We start from the raw sequence: 27,792 nt of genomic DNA, 5'->3' as shown, positions 1-27,792 counted from the left end.
AGAGAGAGAAAAAGAGAGAGGAAGAGAGAAAGCAAGCTACCAGGTCCAGAACTTGAACCACGGTCAGCCATGTGGAAGTCCAGCGCCCTTAACCACCACACCATCTGCTGGCCCCTAAATAGGTACTTTTTAATGCATTTTTCTAATTTCAAGAAGAGCAGTTTTAGTTTTAATAGATCAAGATAAAAAAATATTAAGAGATATTTGTTTAAGACTTAAAGCCAGGAAAAAGGTTAGGATTCAGTTTAAACAGTAGGTAGACGAACCCATCAACAGTTCGAGAGAAGACAAAAATCCTTAAATATGGAAATCAAAGCACAGAAGAAAATCAGTAGTGTTTTAATCTAAAGTGAAACAATTTCACCAATTCAGTTTCATGCAATTAATCTCTTCTATTGAATCTGCAGTATTACTGTGGTCTAATTTTTCCATTTAAAATCTGGAAGTTGACATTTAATTCTGGACTTGTCTCTTATCATTAGGATGGCCATTTTCTTGGTTGTTTCTTGTACTCTTATTTCTGTATGTCTGACTTTAGTTTTCCTGGTATAGCACTCCCTTCAGCACTTCTTGGAGAGCTGGTTTGGTGATGGAAAAGTCTTTCAGGTTTTGTTCATCTGAAAACGTTTTTCTTTTTTTCCCATATGAAAGATAATCTTGCTAGGTATGGTATCCTTGGTTGAAATTGTTTTTCACTTCACACTTTGAATATATTTTCCCTTGCCTTTATTGTTTCATTTTTTTGGAGAGGTTTTTGCTATAGGGCGTGTGTGCTCACTAGAAAGATAAGAGACAGAGAGACAAAAAGCAAGAAATCACCCCCCAGGGGGATAGCCACGCCACAATCCCTTCTCCTCCATTCTCCTCTCAGGATCTTGGGCACGCACACACACATGACCATCGTGAGTTTAAGCCACCGGGTCCAGGACTCGAACCACAGTTGACTACATGGGAGTTCAGCGACATAGCCATTATGCTAACTGCTGGTCCCACCTGTGTTGTTTCTGATGAGAGGTTGGATGTTAGTCTGATGGAATATCCTTTGAAAGTAACTTGCCGTCATTTCTCTCTTGCCAAAATTAGTATCTTGTCTCTGGTCCTTGGTTTTAGTCAATATGGCTAGGATGTGCCTTGGAGAAGATCTTCTTGATTGATTCTATGTGAGGCTCTTTGTATTTCTTGGATCTAGATATCTGAGTCTCTGTCTAGTTAGGAAAGTTTACTTCCACCTCCAGCATTTTTTCAAGTGGCTGTGTCCAAGATTCAAACCACAGAGTTGATGTGGAATGCAATGCCTTATCCAACATACCACTTGCTGGCCTTCAGTTTAATTTTAATCAACTAAAATAATTATTTTTCTTCATAATACTGGTCATAAAACATGAGATTTTGGACCACCTAGTGAAGTGGTAGGTGAGGAAGCAGGATCCCATATGGCAAACTATGCAGTTTGAGTCCTGTACCCATGGCTTAAAAATACACCAAGCACGTGATTTTGTACACGTGTGCCCAAAATCTCATGAGGAGAGTGGAGGGGAAGGGACTGTGCTGTGGCCATCCCCTCCAGACGGTGCTTTCTCATTTTCCCCTCTCTTCCCTCCACCCCCAAGTGCATACACCCCATAGCAAACTAACATTTTTTTTTAAAGAGGCATCTACTCTTTTAATAAAGGATATGCAGTACTGTCCAGTTTACTAAGCTAAATGTCATAAAGTTGACTATCAGGTAACAGTCTGTATAAAGAAAATATTAGTCAAGCTAGAACTTTCTGGGGGCAAGACTCCCAAAATCTAAAACCTAGCCATGGTATGGAACCAGACATAAAATAAATCCCATTAGGTACTGACTTTCTAGGTGGTGTGTTCAGAGGACAAAAATAATATAGTAGGAATAAAACTATTTTTATACATAGTTCAGATTATTTAATTTTATAGATTTTAATACCTACCTTTGTCTTAAATGTACCTAGTCTACATTATTTTTTTCTATCTATTTCTAATCACAAGCAAAGTGCCTTAATTCTCGGTTGAGCTTAAAGCAACCTGCTTTCTTCTAATTGTATAACATGATCTGTAACTGAGATTAGTTCAAACCATCTAATCTGTTCAATAATTTTTTCAAATATTCCCTGAAAAAGTTTAAAAACTTCATAATGAGAGGTTAAAAGAATGTTTTATTAGATCTTTTCTATATTTCCTTTTTGAGTTAATAGATGACTAGAGACAAAATCCTCTCCTGTTTCAGCTTTTACAGAGCAGCTTGTGGTCTGGTCCAGTGGACCATGTGCTACTGAGCCCTGGGCCTGATATCAGTCTAGCCTCCAGGCCAGGTACAGAGTATGTGCCTATACTCCCCGCACTCAGGAGGCTGAGGCAGGAAGATCACAAGCTTCATGCTGGCCTGAGAAACTGTCCTTCCCCCCCATCCCTCCAAAAAAAGGAACAGGGCAAGATGGCATGCACCTACAGCCCTAGCTGCAAGGCTGAGGCAAAAGGATCAAACCACAGTGCAACCAATTTTTATTTTTGAGGTAATTATAGGGCCAGGAGGTGGTGTAGTGCTTGAGATGCTCGAATCCCACTTGGCTGACCATAGTTCGAGTCCTAGACCTGATGACTTGAAAAATCACACCAGACCCATGTGTTTGTGTTCAAAATCCTGAGAGGAGAATAGAGAAGGGATTGTGAAGTGGCCATCCTCCTGGGTGTCTGTGTGTGTGTGTGTGTGTGTGTGTGTAATTTCTCATTTTCCCTCTTTCTCTCCAGCAAGCATATGTGCCCTATGGCAAAACCTAAAAAAATAAATAAATAATTAAAGAAAGGTACTTATTCTGCTATACTATTTTCAGAATACTAAGACAAAACAGCTGGTGTACATAATTTATTTACAATACATGTCTTAAACAGATTCATACGCTAAGACTTTATCTTAAACATTTGTGAAAGCAAATTTGTCTTTGTATATAGATTTTTAAAATAAATAAATAAAGTCACTACTATATCTGGATTTAACAGGAGGGAAGGTAGAAATGCAAAGCAAACATCTATGTATGTACCTGGGGTGTCGAGCTGCCCTTGTTCCAGAAGAGTTTCATCAATTACAAGAGAAGTATTGTTGGGCAGCTGGAGCAGTCCACTGACCAAGCGATTGGCTGTATAGTCTTTGTGGGGAATGAATTTCAAATGGTTCATGTTCTCTATAGTCATCTGCAGGCGAAAAGACTGTAAAGAGAAATTTTTTTGTAAGCAAAGGTCTAAGTTGCCCTGTTTTAAGAGAATATATATTTGAAGATAAACACTGTATTTTATACAGAAAAAATGATTTTATGAGTTTCTAAGGGAGTAATGACATGGTTTCTTGAACTCTTAGATGTAAAAGCAGCAGCAATATATTTTACATTAGAATTTCACTCATTCTGAGATGCTTTACTCTCAAATGTCTTATCCAGTATTCCTGAATAATTTTTCTCTTATCACGTAAACTGACATAACATATCAAATATCCAGAAGCTTTAAATTATTTAAAGTTAGCAAAACAAAATAAAATGCTTACTTATTTAGCAAGACAAAGAAAACAAGGGGAGGTTCATGGTTCAAGCCTGTGAAATCTCCCCCACCCCCAAGTAAGCCGGGCACACGCATGCCCATAATCTGGGGCTCACTGAAGGCTAGGGATGAATGTCAAGACCCTACTGGGGGGACCAGCAGTTAGCGTAATGGCTATGTCGCTGGACTCCCACGTAGTCAACCGTGGTTCGCGTCCCGGACCCAGTGGCTTAAAACTCACGCTGGGGGCATGTGCGTGCGTGCCCAAGATCCCGAGAGGAGAATGGAGAAGGGACTGCGGCATGGTCATCCCCCCTGGGGGGTGATTTCTCGCTTTCTGTCTCTCTGTCTCTCTCTGTCTGTCTAGCGAGCGTACACGCCCTATAGCAAAAAGCTCTCCAAAAAAAAAAAAGACCCTACTGGGCGTGACTGTTCTTGCTCATGGAAGAAATAAATAAAATGGGCACCAGCAGATGGCATAACAGTTACATGGTTGGACTCACATAAAGACCACGTTCGCGTCTGGGACCTGGCAGCTTGAAACTCATGCTGGGCGTGTGTGTGTGTGTGTGTGTGTGTGTGTGTACCCAAAATCCTGAGAGAAGAATGGACGAGAAGAGATTGTGGTGTGGTCATCCCACCCCCCTCCCCCTGGCAGTGATTTCTCACTTTCTCTGTCTCTCTCTGATGAGTGCATGCACCCTATGAAAAAAACCCTTAAAAATAAATAAATAAAACTTTTAAAAGCTTCAATACTTTTTAAAAAAAGGTTAAGTATATTGCTTAAATTTAGAAGTTTTTGTACTCTGGCTCAGTGATTCCAATGGGGAGGGACAGATTACATTAGAGAGAGAAATGAATAGACCATACAGTAGTTAAGGCCTGTCAAGACAATAAGTGGCAAGGTCTAATCTTGTCTCTGCCTCATAAACACAGGCAGGTCAATCATACTTAACCGACCGTGAAGTCCAAAATATAACAGAGGCAAGTGTTCAGGAATAAAAAGGGGCCTAGCCATAGTAGCACACAAGTAGTGCCACGGTTTGGAGGCTGAAAGCTATAAGGGAGGCCCAGGTTTGGTTTCTGGGCCACCCTGAACACTCCAGACAAGGCTGGGAACACCAATAACCCTAGCTAACTGAAAAGCCAAGGCAGGTAGACCACAATCTGGAAAAATCCTCTCAAAAAAATACTCCTCCCCTCTAAAGGGGAAAAAATAAAAAAGGAAATACTTTATCATGCTATAACCTTCAGTACCTTTCTCAGATAACCCTTCTACACTTACAAATGTAATTCATGTCCTGATTACATGTTGGGGGTTGGGGAGGAGAGGAATCAGGATCTTACAATGTTTTCCATGCTGGCCTCTAACTTGCAAGCCTCCTGCCTCAGTCTCTCAAGTGGCTGGGGCTACAAGAATGTACTACCATAACAAGCAACAATAGCACTAATATTTGCTGGTTTCAGAAATTTGCTTTTAGGGGCCAGCAGGTGGTGTCATGGTTAAAGGCACTGGACTTTCACATGGCCGACAATGGTTCAAATCCTGGAACTGGTGGCTTGCTTTCTCACTTTCCCTCTCTCTGTCTCTCTTTGATCAACTGGAAAATAATAGTAGTAGTAAATATAGTTAAATAATTCTTTAAAAGAAAGATGCTTTTATAAAAATGTTTATGATCTTATGTGTAGTTGACTTAATAAGTATTTTCAGTTTTAGTTTCTTATTTTCAGTTTTTGCTGTAGGGTTTATGTACTTGCTGGAGAGACAGAGAGGAACAGTGAGAAATCACTCCCCAGGCAGATGGCCATGCCACAGTCACTTTTCCTCCATTCTCCTCTCAGGATTTTTGGCATGCACACATGTGCCCAGCGTGATTTTTAAGCTGCCAGATCTGGGACTCGAACTGTGGTCAGTCATGTGGGAATCTAGCACCCTAACCACCACACCACCTGCTGGCCTTCAGTTTTAGTTTCTAACATGACAAATCGAGGATAAATATAAACCAAATAAGAAACAGCTCTTTGAGTCCTAAATACTTTTTTCAGAGAATAAATAAATTTTCCTAGTGGAAGAACATCTCTTATCTATCTAGAGAAAAAAGAGAGAGAATAAAATCAACGTGAGGAGGGTGGGAACTGCTGGTCTATTCTCACCCACTGTTGCCGCTGCTGTTTCTTTTTTTTTTTTTTCCCCAAGAGAGAAAGAAAGAGAACCAAACACTCACTATAGTTCACTGAATGATCTAGCTGAGCCTCTTAAATTCCCACAGAAAGACAGATCAGTATTTTCCGTCACACTACTAATCAGAAGCAATTCTCTTTTTTCCAAGATCCTTCCACACACAAATACTGCATTCCAGATCCCCTGGCAAACAAAAGTAGCTCAACTTTCAAAATAAGAATCAATATTTATCTCTATTGGGGCAACAGAGATAAAGATCTTTATTATCTCATATAAATGATTTAAAATTTACCTAGATTTAAGATTTTAATGCATACAAAGAATACCAAATTACACAAACAATTTGGCATTAATGGAGTATAATTTTAAAGGCGTTACTGCAATCGTGTTAATTACTAGACTTAGAAAGTTGTGCTGAGGCAATACAAAAGTGAAATGTTTAGGGGAAATGAAATGTTTAGGGGAGAGTACATTTTAAATTATGTAACTTGGCAAGCTTTGTTTGAGAGCTATTAACATCCCAAAGTTAAATATTTGGGTTGTATAAAAGACAGATGAATTTGTTAAGTGTGCTTTGGTGTATAATACATATTTATATTGATCTTACTGCTGGAACAAGATGTTGAATAATTTGATATAAGTGTTCGGTGAAGGTACTACTCCGTGGGCAACCACTCAAGTTAACTGTAAATTTTCCTAGTGGAAGAACATCTCTTCTTGTATATCTAGGAAAAAAAAAAAAAAAAATCAATAAGAGATTGAAGTGATTTCCCAACTTCTACCAAAGAGCAAACCAAGAAAAATCAGCATAATATGGCCATTAAAAATAAAATAACATTCGTCTGACCAGTTACTTTATTTATCAGGATAACAGCAATAAAAATAATAACCCATATTTACATCTATGTGCTGCTTGTGTGCCGGGGCTGTTCTGAGCGCTTAAATGCTTTCTCATTTAGTCACCAAACATTCTGACATAGGTACAATTATTGGTGAGAAATTAGATACTTGCTATTTTCTTCTTTATGCTCTTGCACGTGCACTTGCCGAAAGAGAGAGGACAGAAAGACAGAAAGGGAGAAATCATAGCCTAGGGGAGATGGCCATGCCACAGTCGCTTCTACATTCTCCTCTTGTGATCTTGGGCACACATGCACACGCACCCAATGTGAGGTTTAAGCCACTGGGTTCAGGACTCAAACCATGGTTGACTACATGGAAGTCCAGTAATATAACCATTATGCCATCTGCTGGTCCCTCTTCTTCATGTTCTTAGAACAAGTTGAACGAGGACATTTTAAAATTAGAAAATAAATACAATGGGATCAAAGGGTGTAATGATAACGTCAAAGCCTAAGTTAAACACATACAGGATGCACCTCATTAATTGTCTTAAGAAGCAGAGACTTGGGGTTGTAACAGAGAATTCAGAATTAAAAAAGAATAGTTCACTAAATTCATCAGCCAGGTTCTTTACTTGATTTTTGGCTCTAACATTTATAGGGTCATAATCGAAATGCTAAACGTGAAACCAGGAGAAAAGATAAAAGAAATTTGTTTGTTATTTGGTATAACACTGTTACAATTAAAAAAAAAAAACTTGATGATAATACTTAAACTAAAACCACAAATTCCATCAGCATTTCTCCTGCTCCTTCCCAATTTCTACATAAACGCCAACCCCAGCACTTACACCGTAGAGATGAGATGCAATATAAGGTACTCGGCAGCCAAGCTATCTCCCAAAAGCGCATGAGTGAGGAACCCAAGCAGTTCTGCTCTGACTGGAGACAGCTCGGACATGAATCCTGAAACAACTGCAAGAATAAGAGAGACCAGACTCAGAAAGTATACACCAGATTCCTCTCAAGTGTCTTAGTATAAAAAACAATTATGTGAACAGAGTATTACAATTCAGTAGCCAACTGGTATAAAGTTAAAATATTGGTAAGTGATACCAATCTTAAAAAATAAGAGGAAAATGGGATAAGAGAAACAGAGATTACCAGAAAAATGTATTCTGGCAAATAAGGACCTCCTTTTCTTTTTTCTTTTTAATTATTTGTTTGGCTAGAGGGCACGGATGTCCACCAGAGAGAGAGAGATACACAAGAATGCAGCTTTCTCCTCCATCTTTCGCTCCCCTTGGGATTTTGGACAGACAGACACACGCACAGTGTGTTTCTCAAGCTGCTAGGTCTGGGACTCAACCATGCTGTCAGCCATGTGGAATCTGAATGCCTTAACCACCAGGCCATGAAGCTGGCCCACGATCTGATTCTTAATTCTACTGTGAGCACACATCACATGTTGCTCCACTCACTCACTGAAGATAACAGTCTATGGCTTTAACACTCACAGGTTTTGCTTTCCTCTTTGTTAAGGCAAGCAGGCAGTAAGGGATTGATGTGCTGCAACTTCTGGGCTAAAATTACATGGATTCTTGGCACTAATGAAGCAGGAGGACTATGTACTCTCTGTTCTTCTGCTGTATCTGTGCATTCCATTGGATCCAGCAGAGCAGAGGCATCCCTGTGGAGAGACAATAAAGCTTCGATTTAGAAATACATCAACTGTACAGATGTAAAAGCAATCTGTATTTCTGGGAACCAGATGGTGGCCCAGTGATAAAACACAATGCCCTGTGAGGTTGACCCATGGGAAGGTTTCTGGGTCAAGTCTGGTGACCTCCCTGAGGAGGGAGGGCACACAGGTATCCATGATCTGAATCTGACTGAGGCTGGGACATCAAGACTCTGAAGGTGGTGCCTTCTTTCTCTCACACTCACTCGCTCATGTAAGAAATGAGTAAATTTAATGAAATTTTTGCATCTCTAGAGACAAAATTAGAATTCAAATCAAGAATATTTCTATCTGAAAAAGGCTCCCCAATCTATTTTCTTAAATTATTTCTTTAATTTTATTTGTTATTATTATTTATTTTTTAATTTGATCAAAGAGAATGAGAGAAGGGGAAAGGAAGAAAGCAAGTCACCAGGTCCAGGACTTTGACCACAGTTGGCCATGTGGGCATCCAGCGCCTTAACCACCATGCTACCTACCAGCCCACCCACCCCCTTTTTTTTAAAGAGATTTTTGCTATAGGGCGTATGTGCTCACCGGAGAGACAGAAGGTGAGAAATCATACCCCAGCGGAATGGCCATGCTGCAATCCCCTCTCCTCTATTCTCCCTTGGGATTTTGGGCACTCACGCACACAGGCCCAGCCTGAGTCTCAAGCCATTGGGTCTGGGACTCAAACCATGGTTGACTACATGTGAGTCCAGCAACATAACCATTACACCATCTGCTGGCCCCACTCCCTCATTCTAAAGTGTTACGTTTTACAGATTACCAGGCTAGTTCTGTTATAATACAGTGCATTTATTCTGTTTCAAGAACAATTTTTTTTAAACTATTTTTACTATTTTCCACTGGGATATAGTAGTCACTCATAAGGTTAACAGTTTTTTTCTTGAACTATCAGCTGGGAGATCAAATACTTCATGGTATAGCTCAAAAACCTAGCTCTTTTACTTATGAGCTATGCAAGCATCCATTATTCAGTGGGTGGAGACTCCATCTCTACCTTATTATTTTTCGTAATTTTTTTAAAAAGACACATATACATATGTATATGTGTGTGTGTGTGTGTGTGTGTGTGTGTGTGTGTGTAGGAAGAGAGAAGAGAAAGCAGCTTGCATAAGTGATGGACACACCACAATCCTTTTCCCTTTACTTCTCCCTCCTTTTAGGATTTTGGGCACACACACACATATACACTTGGTGTCTTTCTCAAGCCACTGGGTTCAGAACTTGAGCTGGACAGTTGGCCATGTGGGATGCAGCTGCCTTAACCACCACACCATTGGCCAGTCCCGTGCCCATAAATTTTATTTTTTTATGATACCTTCTTTGAATAGAATGAGTAGATAAGAAATGAACATAGTTTTAATTTTTCAGGTTTGTTATAAAATAGCAGATGATAGATTTATTGTGAGATGGACAATTAAAATAAAAGATTGAGAGGCCAGCAGGTGGTATGGTGATTAAGGCACTGGACATTTCCACATGGTTGACCATGGTTCTAATCTCGGACTTGGTGGCTTGCTTTCTCACTTTCCCTTCCTCTCTCTCTAGTCAAATTATAAATAAATTAAATTAAATAAATATTTTTTAAAAAATAAAGAAATGACTGAAATGTTTTTAGCTCTTCAGACTTTAAAGATACTGCAGATTCTGGAGTAACAGAATCATACTATTATCCTCTTTTAATGTATATAGCGTGTACCGAGCAATCAACACTTGTTCAACACTGTACACACACACAAATTCAGACGATCTGACAACTCTCCCTATTTATAATGAGAAAACCGAATCCATGATCACTCAGGTACTAAGTGGCCAAACCAGGAATACAACCCAGGCCATCTGCCTCAGTATGTCCTCTTAATCTCTAAATTGAACTGCCTTGACAATGAAGTAAGTAAAACAGGAAAGTCATTTTAAACAGAAACAGCCAAGATAAGCAATTTGTAAAATACTATTATTAAGGAAATATTATTTAAGTTTATTTAAAGGCATTTAAAACTTATTTTGCACCATTATTTTAGTGTGAAAAGTATTAAGCTATTACAATAAAGAAACTAAGATGAATGAAATAAGCAGTGAGTATACATGTGGACACGTGAATGTACACATGCATATGTGTATCTCGGCTCTTCTAGAAGCAAAGCTAATCCAGTACCAGTGGATACAATGACGCTCCAGACCTTGATTTTTAAATACTCACTAAGAGATTGGTGCTCCTTAAAAAATATCAATGATACTCAGGCTGGATTATGGGAAGTACAAAATGAGGCTAAAACAGGCTTAAAGTGCCAGAAAAGGAATGCTAAAAAATAGATAATATCATCTCAAAAAGAACCTAGAGCCTGTTTATAAAATAGGTCCCACTAGCCAATTTAAGAAAATTCAAGTATCAAAATACATAAGGATACTAACACTGAATAAAGTAAAAATCCATCAGTCCATACTCACATAAATTACTCAAAATAAATGAGAAATGGCTCTTACAGTAGAATGCCAATAAATAAACATAGACGGAATGAGTTAGAGTCACCATGATGGTGATAACTGATTCAATCAAGAATCATTAGTAAATATGAAAAATAAGTTAATATAAGTTTAATGAGAAAATAGGTATTTAAGTAGTTTCACAGATTCTTTCAAATTACTTGTTAATTGTAATGTGAAAAACAATAACTTTGTAGGAGACACCTGGTATATACCATCTTAACCAAGTGATCAAAATTAATTATCACCAGTAATGAAAGAAACTGACATCAGCTGCCTCTGCTGTAATGTGCTTAAGAAGATATATCATGGGATCAGCTGATGGTGTAATGGTTACAACGCTGGATTCCCATGTAGTCAACCACAGTTCGAGTCCTGGACCCAGTGGTTTAAAACTCATGCTGGGCACGCGCGTGCGTGGGTGTGTGGGTGTGTGCCCAGAATCCCAAGAGGAAAATAGAGAAGAGATTGCGGTGTGGCCGTAGCCCCTCATGGGGGGTGATTTCTTGCATTCTGTTGGATTCTCTGTCTCTCTGGTGAGTACACACGCCCTACAGCAAAAATTTATCTTAAAAAAAAAAAAAAAAAAGATACTTCATGGGGCAGCAGGTGGCATGGTGGCCAATGTGTTGGACTTCCACATGGCTGACCACGGTTTGAGTTCTAGACCTGGCAGCCTACTTTTTCACTTTCCCTTTCTCTGTCTGGTCAAATTAAAAAATAAATAATAACAAATGAATAAACAAATAAATATTTAAAGTAAGAAAAGGATACATTACACTTCTATGGCGTTTGTACCAAAAATATACAGCTTAAAACTAATCATGAGGAGACATAAAACATACAGAGACATTCTACAAAATAACTCACTCATGCCTATATTCTCCCAAAGTGCCAAGGTGGATCAGTGGAATGGCAGTGAAATATGATGGCTGGAGTGGCAGTGCCATGTGGGAAGGTTCCAGGTTCATTTCTGAACACCTCAGCACACCAGGTACGTGCACAGCCACAGTCCTGGGCTGGCTGGGAGTGGATGGTGGTGACAAAATCCTATTGGAGTATTGTACCTTTGTCTCTCTCACACAAGGGAAAAAATAAGAATACTAAAAAGCATCAAGGTTCTCTGCTGTCTGCTGTGTGAACAGATAGCTAATATATGAACCAAGAAATTGGACCTCACTATACACCAAATCTGCTGGCACCTTGATCATGTACTTCCCAGCCCACAGAACTGTGAGACATAGATTTCTGATTTTTAAGGCACAGATAAAAAGTGTCAAGGTCAAGAAAGACAAAGAAAGGCAGAGGCCTATTCCAGATAAACGCAGTGATTCTACAGATCCTAGACCATAGAGGTAGGGGTAGGAAAAAGGCAATAAAGAACATGACTGAGACAATTAGTGAAATTACAGATAGAAGATTACTGTGCCATGTATTCATGTGAATTTCCTGACTATGTTATCTGCACACTGATTATATATGAGGAAGTCTTTGTTCTTAGGAAATATTGGCTAATGTATGCAAGAGTAGAAGGGTTTGATGTCTGCAACTTACTCAAGTGTTCTGGAAAATAGGTTCATAAACAGTGCAAATAAATGACAAAAAAAAAAAAGGCACAGGGAGTATAAGTGTCAACAACTGGTAAATCTAGATAAAGTGAAAAATTAGTCTTGACAACTATCCCACGAATTTTCTGAAAGTTTAAAATTATACCGACTTAAAAAAAAAAAAAAAAAAAGACTCACCTTTCATCATTATTGAGTATACTTAGCACGGGATCCACAGATAGTATGCCATATAACTCAAGAACATCATTTACTTTGAAACAATCCCAATCTTCATAGACCTGACAAGAGATCCACATAGAATCACGCTTTTAGGATTAAATGACATTTTTAAAAAAGCCTAAGATCCTAGTTTTAGAGTTAAAGTAACAATGATATCTTAGAATTTTTTTTTTTGGAGAGGTTTTTGCTATAGGGCACATGTGCTCGCCAGAAAGACAGAGACAGACAGAGAGACAGAAAGCGAGAAAACGCCCCCTCCGCCCCAGGGGGGATGGCCATGCTGCAATCCCTTCTCCTCCATTATCCTCTTGGGATCTTGGGCATGCACATACACATCTGGTGTGAGTTTAAGCCACCAGGTCTAGGACTCAAACCACAGTCGACTATATGGCAGTCCAGTGACATAGCCATTATGTCAACTTCTGGTCCTGATATCTTAGAATTTTTAATAAAGGGTGAGCCCTGGAGCCTAGGGTTAAGGGTGCTGGATCCCACATGGGTGGCCACAGTTCAAATCCTAGCTTCAGAAGCTTAAAAAACATATCAGGCATATATGTGTATGTGCCCCAAATCCTAACTGGTTTCTGGTGTGACCATACCCCAAGGGGTGCTTTCTCCCTCTCCCACTGTCTGTCTAGTGAAGATATGCACCTTCTGGTAATTAAAAATAAAACAAAACCAACCAAAAAACTAATACAAAAAAGTCTAATACTATCTGTCATAATGGATTTTAGTAACCGTCGAAGCCCATCACTATTGAGATCTGATAAAAGCTCGGCAGTCAAAACAGCGAGAAGCCTAGCCCCTGCGCTAAATAAGTAAAGGGCCATGCGGTTAAAAAAATCACAAAAAAAATAAGAATACATTTCTCAATGATCATTTCTAAACCTTTTATCACTCATTCACTTAACAGAATCAAAATATCAAAATAGGGGGCCAGCAGGTGGCGTGGTGGTTAAGGTGCTGGACACTCCCACATGGCCAACCATGGTTCAAGTCTCGGACCTGGTGGCATGCCTTTTCTCTTTCTCGCTATCTGTGTCTCTCTCTGGTCAAATTAAAATAAAGGAATGAATACATAAATAAATAATTCTTTAAAAAATATCAAAATAAGAAAGATTGAACTATTAACTTCTTTTCCATGTTTAAAATTTAAGTGAGAAATTAGTTTTGGTAAGAAAGATTAACGGCAAAAATAAAGCAGATAATATAAAATTAGAAATCAAATAGCAATGAAATAACATGAATTAAAACATTATTCCACTTCTGTGTTTGAAACAGTCTTTGATTCCTTAAGATGTTGTGCCTGTCAGAATAAAGCCCTCCCAAAGACATCTACAACCGAATCCCTGGAAACAATAAGTATGTGGCCTTACATAAACAGACGCTTACGGGTATGAGTAAATTAAGAACTTGAACCGAGGAGATTATCCTGCACTATCAGGATGGGCCCAGTATAATTACACAGGTCCTGAAAGTCAGGGAACCCTTCCTGGCTATTAGGAAAGGATGTGCTGTTGCCAACTTAGAAGACGGCAGAAGGGGCTGTAAGCTTAGGAATGTAGATGGCATTTAAAAGCTCGAGCAGGAAAAAAATTTAGAAAGGCTTTCCCCTATTGTTTCCAGAAAGGACTGTAGCCATGTCGACACCTTGATTTTATCCCAGAGACCCCTGTCAGTCTTGTGACCTAAAGCCTGGAAGATAAAGGTTTTTATCTTAGGCTACTAAGTTTACAGTGACTTAATACAGCAGCAAAATAATACAAATGCTAAGAACTCTGTTTAAATTTGGGTGACATGCTGCAAATCTATGTCAATGTCAGGTCTATGAAAGGTCCTATTACCTTCACAAGGCAAGCAGGGCCCTTCTCTCCTGGCAGGGGAAAATTCAGATCAAAAGGAGAAGAAAGGTTCAGGGAGTTCAGATGCTGCCCCGTAGAAGCTTCAGTTTCTAATCGTTTTGGCTCTCCACTCCACTGTAGACCACCAACACTTCCTAAAGTCAAAAGACAGCATTGCACTTAGTCATTTTTAAAGCCTCCTGGAGGAAAAAAAATGTATTCTAAAAGTATCTTTCAAGTTTGATGTAAATGTTACTAAGTTGGCAAAGTTCAAGTTTATAACAAGTTGTTACAGTTTTTAAGGAAATAATATATACTATTAAAGCTCTTTGACCTATAAGAGAACATAAATACGAAGGTCTGAAAAATGTTCCTACTATCAAATAACCACAAATTCCTTACATCAAATCTCATCTAAGTGTTCAACACGGTTACCTTGACATCTCTGACTTAAGGAATACATTGCTTACTGACAATAAAACACCTTGGTAAAACATGCATTTAGAAATGGCGACCAGATTACTGGTTGCCAGGAGTTAAAAACTTGGGCAGAGGAAAGAGACAGGAAAGAGGTGAGGTGAAAATGACCATAAAAGTGTGACAAGAGAGATGTGAGTAATCAAGTGTTGCATATCTGGACTGTAAGAGTGATTAACATGAATCTACACATAGGATAAAATTGTACAAGACTAAATACACAAAGCAAGTGAATTTAAGAATGTGAATTGTGAATAAGGTTGGTGGATTACATAAATGTTCATTTATTGATTATAATATTTTACTGTATTTATGCATAATGTCACCATTAGGGGAAAGTGGATGAAGAACAAATTCTCTCTGTATTATTTCTTACAACTGCATGTGAAAATAAAGTTTGGGGGACCAGCAGTTGGCATAACAGCTATGTTGCTGGACTCCCATGCAGTCAACCGCAGTTTGAGTCCCGGACCCAGTGGCTTAAACTCATGCCAGGTACGTGTGTGCCTGTGCTCCCAAGATCCCAAAAGGAGAATGGAGAAGGGATTGCAGCATGGCCATGCCCCCGGGGGAGTGATTTCTTGCTTTCTGTCTCTCTGTCTTTCTGGTGAGCACACATGCCCTATAGCAAAAACCTCTCAAAAAAAAAAAAAAGAGAGAGAGAAAGAAAAGAAAAAGAAAAGAAAGTTTGGGATCAGTAGATGGCATAATGGTTACATCGCTGGACCAGACCCAGTGGTTTGAAACTCAGGCCAGGTGTGTGTGCGTGCAAGCCTGAAAAGAGAATGAAGGGATTATGGTGTGGCCATCCTGCAAGGGGTTGATCTCTTGTTTTCTGTCTCTAACAAGTGCACACGCCCTATAGCAAAAAAAAATTCTCTAAAAAAATAAATAAAAATAAAAAATAAAATTAAAAAAATACATATAGCCTGAGGGCCGGCAGGTGGCATGGTGACTGGGGCGCTGGACTTCACGTGGCCAACCACAGTTTGAGTCCTGGACCTGTGGCTTGCTTTCTCACTTTCCCTCTCTCTCTTTGTTGTTCTCAATTAAAAAATAATAAATAATTAATATAAATAATTCTTAAAATATATAGAGAGCCTGAAAGTTTGCCTAAAAACCAACAAGTTAAACTTTTCATACATAATATACTCAAATACATTAAAAAAAAAAAAAAAACCTGCAAAAGGGCAAGAAATAGAAAGAAGCAGCAACTGTTTAAGTGATAAGAGAATACCATTATTTTCTGGATTCAATTACATCAATTACCGTCATATTAATACTGTTAGTAAGTTTGGGAGTAGGAAGAGTAAAAGGAGGAATACTACCATATTTTTATGCATTCACCATAAAACTTTCTCATTTTATCTTTAATTGCCAACGGGTGTGTGCGCATGCCAGAGACAGACAGAATGAGGAAGAAAGCACCTCCCAATAGGGCATGGTCAGGCCACAAAATCTCTTCATTTCTTCACCCTGTTGGGATTTTTTGAGTGTGCACACACATGCACTCAGAGTGATTTTTCCAGCACTAAGATCAAACCAGTCAGCCATGAGGGATACAGCTCCCTTAACCATAGGCTTTGGGATTCACACAAAACTTTTCAATTTTAAAAACATTAAAATACGCCTTTAGCATTAAGGAAATTTAGTAGTATGAATCTATAAAGTAAAATAATATACGGTTAAATAAAACTCATTAAATTTGTTGACCACTAATTGTAAAATGTACCCTCTTAACTCAGTCTTCCAGGTAGTAATTAACCAGACCAATTTCTTTCACTTCACCATCATTAAACTTTCCCAGTAATTAAGGTGTTAAAGGGCAGTGAGTAGTACGTAACAGGAGAGGTAAGGACAAACTTAGGGGCCAGGTGGTGGCACAGCGGTCACAGACCTGGACTCAAATGGGGAAGTTCCTGGGTTCATATCCCAGGACCTCCAAGAGCACACTAGATGCACAAGCAGGTGCTGGTAATCCAGGCCGGCTCAAGCTGAGGGTGGACTGTACACCCTGCTGAGGGTGCCTATCTCTGTCATTCTCTCATGGAAGAAATAAATAAAACTCTTAAAAAAAAAAAAAGGATAAACTTATCCACCTGTCATAATGAAACTCTGATTGAAATCAAGAACAGTACATGGTAATTATGAAATTCTCTCAGACTGTTAAAAAATGTTCAACTTTGGGTCTCTGAAATTTAATCAAAATTCGCTGTATTTTAAGCATGTTTAAAGTTCACAGAGTATACCACAATTCCATGCTTATCCTTTTGATGTTTCTGGTCTTATAAAGTATCACTGTTCCAAAAACAAAATGAGAAAGGATGTTTTCAGATATGAATAGATCATTTTTAGGGTAGCTTACCATGCTTCCTATTATTTAGGAATTGGGATAAAAATAAAAATGAAAAGAGAGAAAAGACTTCTCTAACACATGAGACTAAAAACGTACTTTAGAGCAGGCACTTCTCACTAAGTGATCTCAATTGCTGTTACAAAGCAGTCTGACCAAAGAGTACTGCAAAAACCATTTACAATTCTGAGAAACCTGCCACACCACGGTCTGTTCCTAAGTCTAGAGCTAGGTTATACAATTAATTCTGAAAATAAACTCCAAGAGCGAAATGGTACACACTACCTGCTTGTCTGGCACCTGCATGCTGGTCCTTCTGTTTATTGGGCTGTTGGTCCATATCCTCATCATCTTCATAACTCCTCTTGTGACGACTAGGAGTGTAGGATGTCGAAGGACTGACTCGAGCTTGGTTTGCATTAATGTAGGCGTTAAATGAAAGGTTAAGAAAAGACTGCCATGAACTGAAGACTATCCCAAATTATGTTAATGATACAACTAGTAAAAGATCGCAAGGTTGGCAATTTAAAATGAAAACATATTTTTGAAAAGAGGCTTCCAGTCTAGATCATGAGAGTAGTGCTTCTCCGACCCTCCTCCCACTACTAAAACTAGACTAAATATGGGAAATGACTATTTTCAGTCACTGGACAACAAAGAGCATATGATTATGACCTTAAATAAGATGAACACACCAGGTAAAGTCCACATTCACCTAGCTCTCTGTTGGAGACATTTCCCAAACTGCAACAAAGACAGGTAGACAACTCTGCTCTTGCTGGGCACAAAAAACAGACCATGCATCTGCTATTCAAGCAACTGTAATGTGCAGAAAAGTACTAGAGCAGCTGCAGACAAAGACAGAAATGTCTGCAAGTTCTGTTTGAATCTTTGGCCAAATACTAAGCTATGGATGTACAAGTCAGGATTTCATGAGGTCTAGCAGAGAAGAGATGCTAGTTGGCCAAGAGTTAAATGGAATTTCTGGAAGGAGTACAATACTAGAATTGGACTTTCCTAAACAAGCCAGGCATTTAGTTAATTCCTAAAAATAGCACACTTCAGGAGGAAGGAATATGTCCTGTATAGCAGGGACTACTCTATACCCACCTTGAGCAGAACCCAAAACGAAGACTTAACAAAATCAAAGTGATGCAGTAAATTACCTGTCAGAACAAAATGCAATGTTCTTAAAAAGACGAGACTAAACTGTCTACATTGTTGTATACCAGCTTACCATAAAACACTATTAATTATGCGAAGAAACAGGAACATATATCCTACCCTCACAATTAAAATCAGTCAACAGAGGAACCAGCAGATGGTGTGGTGGTGAAGGTGCTGGCCTCCCACATGGCCAACTGTGGTTTGTGTCCCAGACATGGCAGCTGGAAAATCACGCCAGGTGTGTGCATGCAAGCCCAAAATCCTGAGAATGAAAGAGAGAGAGAGAAGTGAGAAAGCAAGCAACCAGGTCTGGGACTTGAACCTTGGCTGACCATGTGGGAGTGTCCAGCACCTTAACCACCACACCGCCTGCTGGTCCCCGGGATGAGAATCTCCTATAAACAAATTATTTTTGTTTGTTTTAAAATTAAAATACTATGTACCTCCGATGAAATGCAAGTTCACTAAATGTGAGCAGCTTTGCTTTTACGTGATTAAGACCCTACTCCAAACTGTAGAAGCTTTTCAGGAACCATATTACTCTCATGACACTTCATTAATCTTATCATGTATGATGAACCCAACACATTTGACAGTGAGGACAATGTGGCTTGCTCCTTTTTGAATCTACAGATAATGCATGCTTTACAGTAACTCCAGATGGCTATACTCAATAAAACATTTGACAAAACAAAAATAATAATAATAATGATAAAAAATTTTTAAATAATAGTAAAAAAAATGATTGAATGAGTAACTAAACAAAGCAAGTGTCAGGCCCAAACTGGAAACAACCTAAATGTTCATCAACTGGAGACTGTGTGTAACATGGAGCTAAAAAAAGAATAAACCACTGACACATATAGTATGGTGACTCAGAAATGTATTATGCTAAACAGAAATAGTCAAGATGCAGAAGCCCATCCCATTTATAGGACACTCAAGGAAGGTGAAAACTAAGCTACAGTGAAAGAAACCAGGACAGTACAAAGGAGGAAAGCGGTGACTTGAAAAAAACACCAGGAAATTCTGGCACAAGTTCTTACTTTGACTGGGGTATTAATGAAATCAGCATATGCATCTATCTAAATCATTAAAGTGGACTCTTAAAATCTGCTTTTCAGTATACATGAACTATGTCTAAAAAAACTACTAACAGGGAAAATTAAACAGATAAACAAGGGACTGAGATGTCCATATCGTCTCTCGAAAAAACCAAAATGCTACTTTCCCACAAGAAAAATCAGAATAAATTCTGCTTTGAATTTTTTTCTTTTATACTTATTGTGGCCCTCTCTTCTAATAATTTTAAATCTGTCTTAAACTTTTAACAGTATTTCACAATAGAAATGTACAGTAAGTTTATAATTTCTCATTGATGAATACACAGGTTGTTTTGTAGGTTTTTCTACTGAAGACAAATGAAACACATTTTATTAAAATAAAGCCAAGTTGGGCTAGCAGGTTATGCAGAGGTTAAGGCAGGTGGATCCCACATGGCCAGTTCCTTGGTTCGAGACACAGACCTGGCAGACTGAAAATCATGCTGGGTATATGTGTGCTCAAAGTCCCGAGAGGAAAATAGAGAAGGGATTATGGCATGGCAATCTCACTTCGTGATTTCTCACTTTCCTTGTCTCTGTCTCTCTTTTCCATGACAGCATATGCCCTATAGCAAAAACTAAAAACAAACAAACAAACAATAAAATAAAGCCAAGTTTGATCATTGAAGAATAAAAATGTTTCTCCAGCTAACTTCACAGGAATAAAGAGACTGTTTTTAGAAACTCAAAATCTGAATTGTGGTCTTTTTAATTAAAAAGTAACTAGGAACCATTCAACACAGAAGAAGGTTCAGATAAAGGATATTTCTTTTACCCACGTAGACTCCCCAGGCACTGGAACACAATAGAAAGTCTGTCTTTCCAAAGTGGTAGTTCGTGGAGAGTTTAAATCGAGTTCTTGCTGAGGCTGTAACATACATGAAAAGTATTTTTAAAAATCTGTTCACATTCATGGGATAAAGGGAAAAACGTTAACAACTGTTTTAAAAATTAGCAACCATATTTTCACATTATTTATAAAACTACAGCAAATATTTTACATTAAGAGTTAATTAACAAGCAATTACTCCCAAACTATCATTTTTTAAACAAAAACATCTAAAAGTACTTCTAATGTGATCATCAAAATATTATCCTGGGGCCAGCTGGTGGTACAGTAGCATGGTGGTTAAGGCAGCTGGATCCCACTCGGCTGACTACAAGGTTCAAGTCCTAAATCCAGTGGCTTAAAAAACACATGGGGCACGTGTGCATGCATGCCCAAAATCTCGAGAAGAGAATGGAAAAGAAGGTCCAGTGTGGCCATCTTCCTAGAGGGTGATTTCTTCCTGTCCGCAACTCTACTGTCTCTGTCAGAGTACTCATGCCCTCTAGCCAAAAAATACTTCAGAACAAAACACTATCTTCTCACAGGCTAACCCCAACGCAGTGGTTAAGGGAACAAATCCCATAGGACTAGCCCAGCAGCTTGAAAAACACCTTGGGTGCACGTGTGTGCATGTGTGTGTGTGTGTGTGCCCCAAATCCTGGTGATGGAAGAAAAGGGATTACAGCGTAATCATGCATTATCAGGGGATGTTCTTCCTCTCTCTTTCTGGGGAGCGCATATGCCTTCTAGTAATTAAAGTTACACCTGCAAGGGCCAGCAGGTGGTGTGGTGGATAAGGGCACTGGATTCTCACATGGCCAACCATGGTTCAAGTCCTGGACCTGGTGGCTTGCTTTCTCACTTTCCCTTTCTCTCTCTCTCTCATCAAATAAAGAAAAAAGTAACAATAATAAATTGTTACCGATTCATTGGTCCATGGACATTTGGATTGTTGACAGGAATAATGGCTACTATGAACATGGAGTGCAAATTATATTTTCATCATACATTATCAGTGTATTTGGTCTCTGATTTCTCCACATCTTCACCAATACTTGTCTCTTCATTATATCTATTTACTGAAGTCTTTGCCTTGTTTTCACATAAGTATTAAAATTGTGTTTATTGACATCTACTTAATTATAGTATGTGGGTTCACCCTGTATTACAGGTGAGAAACTGATCTAAAAAAGGTCAAATGACACATAGTAAGATTAATTTTTCAGCTACTTTGGATAGTAAAACCCTAGGAAAAAGAAAATCAATTCAACTTGCTTTGTAAGTCTCCTGCCTGTTTCACTGCATGCTGTACAGTGGAACATAAGTGCATTGGCAATTTAGACTATTTATAGGGCACAAGGTACTGAAAATTGGACAGTAATGTAGTTCAGTTGTACTGAGCACTTCCTTTTTATCAACCTGAATCTGTTTCAAAAACTGGCTTAGCAAGGGCCAGCAGGTGGTGTGGTGGATAAGGGCACTGGATTCTCACATGGCCAACCATGGTTCAAGTCCTGGACCTGGTGGCTTGCTTTCTCACTTTCCCTTTCTCTCTCTCTCTCATCAAATAAAGAAAAAAGTAACAATAATAAATGGAAATAAATAAATAATTCTTCCAAAAAAAAAAGTTACACCTGCATGCTTTAGTGCTTAAAACAGTGTCTCCTTCAAATCCCAAACACACAGTACCCTAGGTCACACAACTAAATCTTTTGAATACTTTTGAAAACAAAGTACATAGTAATTGCACTGTCTCCTTCATAGAAAACTATCAGAACCAGCCTATAGGAAAGATTTAATAAAATATTCATGACTAGCTAGGTCTGAATGAGATTTAAAAGTCACATTAATCCCTAAAAGAGCATATTCTCTATTTCAAATATACTAAGAAAATCTCAAGAGGTAGAAAAGACCTAAGAGATATCAAGTATGAGCCTGAGATAATACATACAAGCTGAGTCGTTTCCTCTCTTCCTGGTGTGGTACTTTTATGTATGACTCGTTAGCAACACATACACAAAGTCTCTCTCAGCCCTGGTTGGTGTCAGAGACAAACAGTCTCACCTATTTTACTGGCCTATTGCCAGATGCTGAGATTACTACACTATATTACATTATTATGCACTAGAACAAAATTCTGTATTAATATATCAGCCTAATGTGTCAGGACTCCTTAGGGATACAAAAGCATTCATAAAGTTGATCCACTAGACTTGGGCACAGTATTCACCTTAGGGAAACACTCCAAAAGAAAGGACATTGAGAGACATGAACTTCGACATCTGTAAGATTAAATAACTCCATCTTTTGAAATAAGTTTATTATCCCACATAATTGTCAGAAGTTACATTGCCCTTTGCGGTGGATAACCTTCCAAATTAAAACTTTTCTTCTGTCTAAATGTACCCACTGAACTGGAATACTTTATTCAGTTAGGAACAACTTTCACTGTGAATTAAGAGGCTAGTATTTGGGTTTATAAATCAATCTCTTGAGGTCTGAGTTAGCAGGAGTCATATACCCACAATATAGAAAGCCCTAGATAACCTGATAAAATGCTGGATCTCTAAGGCAGTGAACAAAACCCAGAACACAGGTAACACCACTGAGGTTCTGCCTTTTTCCTGAGGCCTAAACACCTGCTCATCAATCCTCACCTATAATTTGTTTTCTTTCTAGCAGTTGACAACTGGGGTTTACATCTGAATAGAGGCACATGAAAAACAAACAGGGAACAAACTATGGAAAAACATTTTTGGTTAACATATTTATTTTGACATGATAGTCTTTTTTACTATTAAACTAGAAAAGATTTTTTTAAAGTTTTTGTTATAGAGCAACAAGCGCTCACCAGAGAGAGGGGGGGAGGGGAAGAGAGGGAGTGGAATCACCCCCGCAAGGACGGATGGCCATGCTATAGTCTCCTCTCCACGCTCTTCTCAAGATCTTGGGCATGTGCACACACAAGTGAAGGCATGATTTTCAAGCTACTGGGTCAGGACTGGAACCAAGTATTGGCCGTGTAGGATCCAGTGCCTCAGCCTCCACACTACCTGAGCCTAGAAATCAATTTTAAACCTTCCCCAGATGCAGTGCCAGGCATGTTGAAAAGGTATCAGAATGAAATTCAACTTAAGTTTTTTTTGTTTGTTTTTGAAGAGGTTTTTGCTATAGGGTGTGTGCACTCACCAGAAAGACAAAGAGAGACAGACAGAAAGTGAGAAATCACCCCCCCCAAGGGAGATGGTCACACCACAATCTCTTCATTCTCCTCTCCGGATCTTGGGCATGCACACACATGTGCCTGGTGTGAGTTTAAGCCACTGGGTCTGGGACTTGAACTGCAGTCAGCTACGTGGGAGTCCAGCAACATAGCCATTACGTCAACTGCTGGTCACTCAGTTTAGTTTTGTATGTTAGTCCCCTAATATCAGAAAAGCAAATAAAATGCAGCTATATTGTGGTTTCTCTATAATTCTTTTTCTGCTAAGTTTCTACCTTAAGACTATCTTTCACAATTCTAATTATACCCAGTGTTCTGCCTTCTTTCTTCCCATTAAGGATATATAAAAATGTCCACTATTTCTTTGTATCAATTAAAGTTTATGATTATTGAAATACTTTTATCAGGCCAGCAGGTTGTGTAGTGGTTAAGGTGCTATACTCCCACATAGTCAACCATGGTTCAAGTCCCAGATCTGGCGCTTGAAACTCATGCCAGGTGCGCATGCATGTATGACCAAAATCCCAAGAGAAAATGGAGAAGGGACTGTAGTGTGGCCATCCCCCTATGGGGAGGAGGGTGTTTTCTCACTTTCTGTTTCTCTGTGTCTATCTCTTCAGTGAACGTGCATGCCCTGTGGCAAAAACACTCTCTCAAAAAAAAGAAACAAACCTTTTCTCAGGCCACCTGGTAACATGGTGATTAAGGTGGCTGGATCCCACATGGCCGGCTTTGCAGTTTGAGTACTGGACCCACAATGGATACATGTGCATCCATGTCCTAAATCTCAAGAAGAGAATGAAGACGGGATCTCTGCGTTGCCATCCCTCTGGATGGTTATTCCCACCCCCACAGTCTCTCTTCAGGGAGCACATGAGCCCTACAAAACAAACATTTTCCTCCTAGGAAAAGAGGACAGGATTTAATGATCAAGTAAGTGCTAAGCCCTAAGCTAATATTCCACTTTCATATAAAAAGCATTCATCTTATCATAACATGTAATATTTTAACCAACTATATATATATATTGGAAGAAATTAATTTTGTCATTTACAATATTCTACCCTTTTTTTTTTTTTTGGAGAGGTTTTAGGTATAGGGCACATGCACTTGCCAGAAGGCAAGAAATCACCCCTGGGGGGATAGCCACACCACAATCCCTTCTCCTCCTCCATTTTCCTCTTGGGATCTTGGGCATGCACGCACATGTACCCGGAGTGAGTTTAAGTCACCAGGTCCGGGACTTGAACTGCCGTCGACTACGTGGGAGTACGGTTTCATAGCCATTACACCAACTGCTGGTCCCACAACAGTCTACCTTTTAAGAGCTTTTTAGATGATCAAAAAAAAGAAATGACATATGACAAACTTTCTGGAACCTGTCTCCCTTAACCACCAGGCCATGGTACCTGCCCAGAAAATCTCTTAAAGACAAATAAAAGGCTCTTAAAGAAAGACAACTAAAGAAAATATCAATAGTTCACATGATTTATTAGAACCTAATTACACACAAAATAGATAAATGTATGATCAACTAGTCCCTGTTTAGGAAAATGTTCTTACTAAAAATGTACTATAGATTTTAAAAGATACATACCCCACACTCTGCTACATCTCTGTATTTTCCAAAATGAAGAACCTATGACCCAAAACAAAGGACAACAGCATTAATCAAAGCTACCATAAACAGGACAACATTAATACCACCAATAGTAAGCAGAAGGTTTCACAAGAAAAGCAATACATACACGTGCTTTTGTGTTTTGGTTAACTGTTTCATAAACTCCCATGTAAAACTCAGGATCAAACATATCCTGAATCATGCAACGGAATTTCACAAAACTGTTAGGTTTCAAATAATGCAGGGGAACTTCGTTCAATGATGGTACCTGAAAGGAAAACAATCAAATCAACAAGACATTCTGTCTATAAGACATGAAATGCACACATGGACTATGCTATGTATTCACACTCACATTGTCACACAAAAACCAAGCTCTATCAGGGAACCAAATGATCTCATTGGTAACAGTGGACCATAATGTGAAAGGATACTTCTCTCTCAGAATACTTTTCAATTACTGGGTTGTCAGAAAAGTCATGATGCATTTTTTGCATAGAAAAACATTAAAAAAAAAAAAAAAAAAAAAAAAAAAAACAGTCATGACTTTTCTGACAACCCAATAGCATAAAGGCATTTACTTTGGTTGGGCTGTTCTTTTAAAATTAGTACATGCCAACTCTTTTAAAATGAATGTAATAAAGACAATAGAATTCTTGGAACTAAAGTTTTGTCTCAGAAAGTAAGCACAGTCAGTTACTGCCACCTAGGGGCACAATGTATAATAGAAGGACTTAACTGCTTGAACAGAGCAGCAAAAGGGGCCAAAATCTTTTAACGAATATGTATTCAAAACAGAAATACGTTTTTTAAAAAAGTATACACATTAATTGCATATAGGTTACTACTCCACAGGGAAAACTATAGTCTGCCCAACCCTCTCACTACAAAATAGCAATAAGCTTACCCATTTAGGAGCATTGTTCTCCTTCAGCTTTTCCTTAAAATAGTCAATGACTTTCTTCTCCCAGTCAGGGTTAACTCCATTTTGGGCTGAAAGAGAAATATACTTTTCAAAGCTCATAATACAATATGTAATAATAGGCTATGTCAGGTGAGTCACCAGCTAGTCAGTTAAAATTGAACGGAATTTGCTGCTATGATAGAATAATTTTTAGATGGAGAGAATGATGAATTGTATACTTTTATGCTTCAGTACATCTGAACCGTATATATATAAGACACTCAAGAAGCTGTCATGGGGGGCCAGCAAGTGGCATGGAGGTTAAAGTGTCTGGATTTCTTATAGCCAACAGCATGGTTCAAGTCTTAGACTCAACAGCTTGAAAAACATACTTGGTGCATGTGTGTGTGTGTGTGTGTGCGTACTCAAAATCCCAAGAGGAAAATGGAGAAAGGAATACAGCATGGCCATCCCCTCAGGGGTGTTTTCTCACTTTCTCCTTCTCTCTAGCAGGCATATGCACCAAAAAAGGGGGAAAAAAGGAAGGAAGGAAGAAAGAAAAAGGCTGCCCTGTTGGGTTAAGGTATTAGATGCCCACATGGCTGGCTGTGGATTGAGTCCTGAACCTGGTGGCTTACTTTCTCACTTTCCCCCTTTCTCTCTCTCTGTCTCTGGTGAACACATATGCCCTATAGAAAACTGAATAATGGTAATGATAATAAATAAAATTAAATTATTTTTTTAAAAAAAATAAAAATAATTGAGGCTAGCAGGTGGTGTGGTGTTAAGGTAATGGACTCCCACATGGTCAACCATAGTTTGAGTCCCAGACCCAGTGGCTTGAAACTCATAGCAGGTGTGTGTCCATGCATGCACAAAATCCTGAGAGGAGAATGGAGAAGAGAGTGCAGTGTGGCCATTCCCCCCAGAGAGGTGGTTTCTCATTTTCTCTGTGTCACTGGTTAGAGCATGTGTCCCACAGCAAAAATATCTCTTAAAAAAAAAAAAAATCGCAACAAATAGCTAAATAAGTAAGTTGCATACATCATGCCTTTTTATCTCAAAATATTTCAGTGTCTGTTTCCTAAGGAGACCATTTATATAACTATGGTAGTTATCAACCTCAAAAAATTCTCAATTGATATATTTTTTATCTAATCTACCAACTATATAATAATTTGTCATTTGACCCAATACTATTCTTTATAGCATCTTTTTCCCTTCCAGTACAAGACTCAACCTAGGCTCATATATTACATTTAGCTACCACGTCACTTCAGTCTTCTTTAATCTGAAATGGTTCCTCCATCTTTATCTTTTAGTACAGATATTTAACACAGGACCTTTAAAAAAACAGAATCCTTCTCATTTTGGATTTGTTTGACGTTTCCTTATGATCAGATTTCAATGAGATTTTTCTTTTTGGGGGGGAGAGGTTTTTTGCTATAGGGTGCGTGCGCTCGCCAGACAGACAGAGACATAGAGACAGAAAGCGAGAAATCACCCCCCAGGGAGGATGGCCATACCGCAATCCCTTCTCCATTCTTGTCTCGGGATCTTGGGCATGCACAAACATGCGCCCGGCATGAGTTTAAGCCACCAGGTCCGGGACACAAACCACGGTCAACCACGTGTGAGTCCAGGGACATAGCCATTACGCTAACTGCTGGTCCCTCAATGAGA

At 38.8% G+C, this 27,792-nt stretch overlaps 1 protein-coding gene across 1 annotated transcript in view; it reads right to left on the bottom strand.

The window, feature by feature from the left end:
- The window catches only part of MCMBP (minichromosome maintenance complex binding protein), a 31,830-nt gene extending 5,632 nt beyond the window's left edge, over positions 1 to 26,198 (bottom strand). Inside the window, exons 1-11 of the mRNA XM_014586098.2 lie at positions 26,113 to 26,198; positions 25,333 to 25,473; positions 25,182 to 25,223; positions 20,299 to 20,400; positions 17,548 to 17,692; positions 14,436 to 14,587; positions 12,550 to 12,650; positions 8,088 to 8,260; positions 7,422 to 7,545; positions 6,336 to 6,453; positions 3,057 to 3,222 (exon numbers count right to left, since the gene is read on the bottom strand). Of these exons, the coding sequence (XP_014441584.1) occupies positions 3,057 to 3,222; positions 6,336 to 6,453; positions 7,422 to 7,545; positions 8,088 to 8,260; positions 12,550 to 12,650; positions 14,436 to 14,587; positions 17,548 to 17,692; positions 20,299 to 20,400; positions 25,182 to 25,223; positions 25,333 to 25,407 (1,198 nt within the window). The 5' untranslated portion in view covers positions 25,408 to 25,473; positions 26,113 to 26,198. The remainder of the gene's footprint in view (positions 1 to 3,056; positions 3,223 to 6,335; positions 6,454 to 7,421; positions 7,546 to 8,087; positions 8,261 to 12,549; positions 12,651 to 14,435; positions 14,588 to 17,547; positions 17,693 to 20,298; positions 20,401 to 25,181; positions 25,224 to 25,332; positions 25,474 to 26,112) is intronic.
- Positions 26,199 to 27,792: the final 1,594 nt, after the last annotated feature.

The sequence above is a fragment of the Tupaia chinensis genome, unplaced genomic scaffold (genome assembly GCF_000334495.1).
Source record: "Tupaia chinensis unplaced genomic scaffold, TupChi_1.0 Scaffold000113_1, whole genome shotgun sequence".
Lineage (NCBI taxonomy): Eukaryota > Metazoa > Chordata > Mammalia > Scandentia > Tupaiidae > Tupaia > Tupaia belangeri.
Note: the sequence above shows the minus strand (reverse complement) of the source record. Positions and strands in the feature narration are given on the sequence as shown.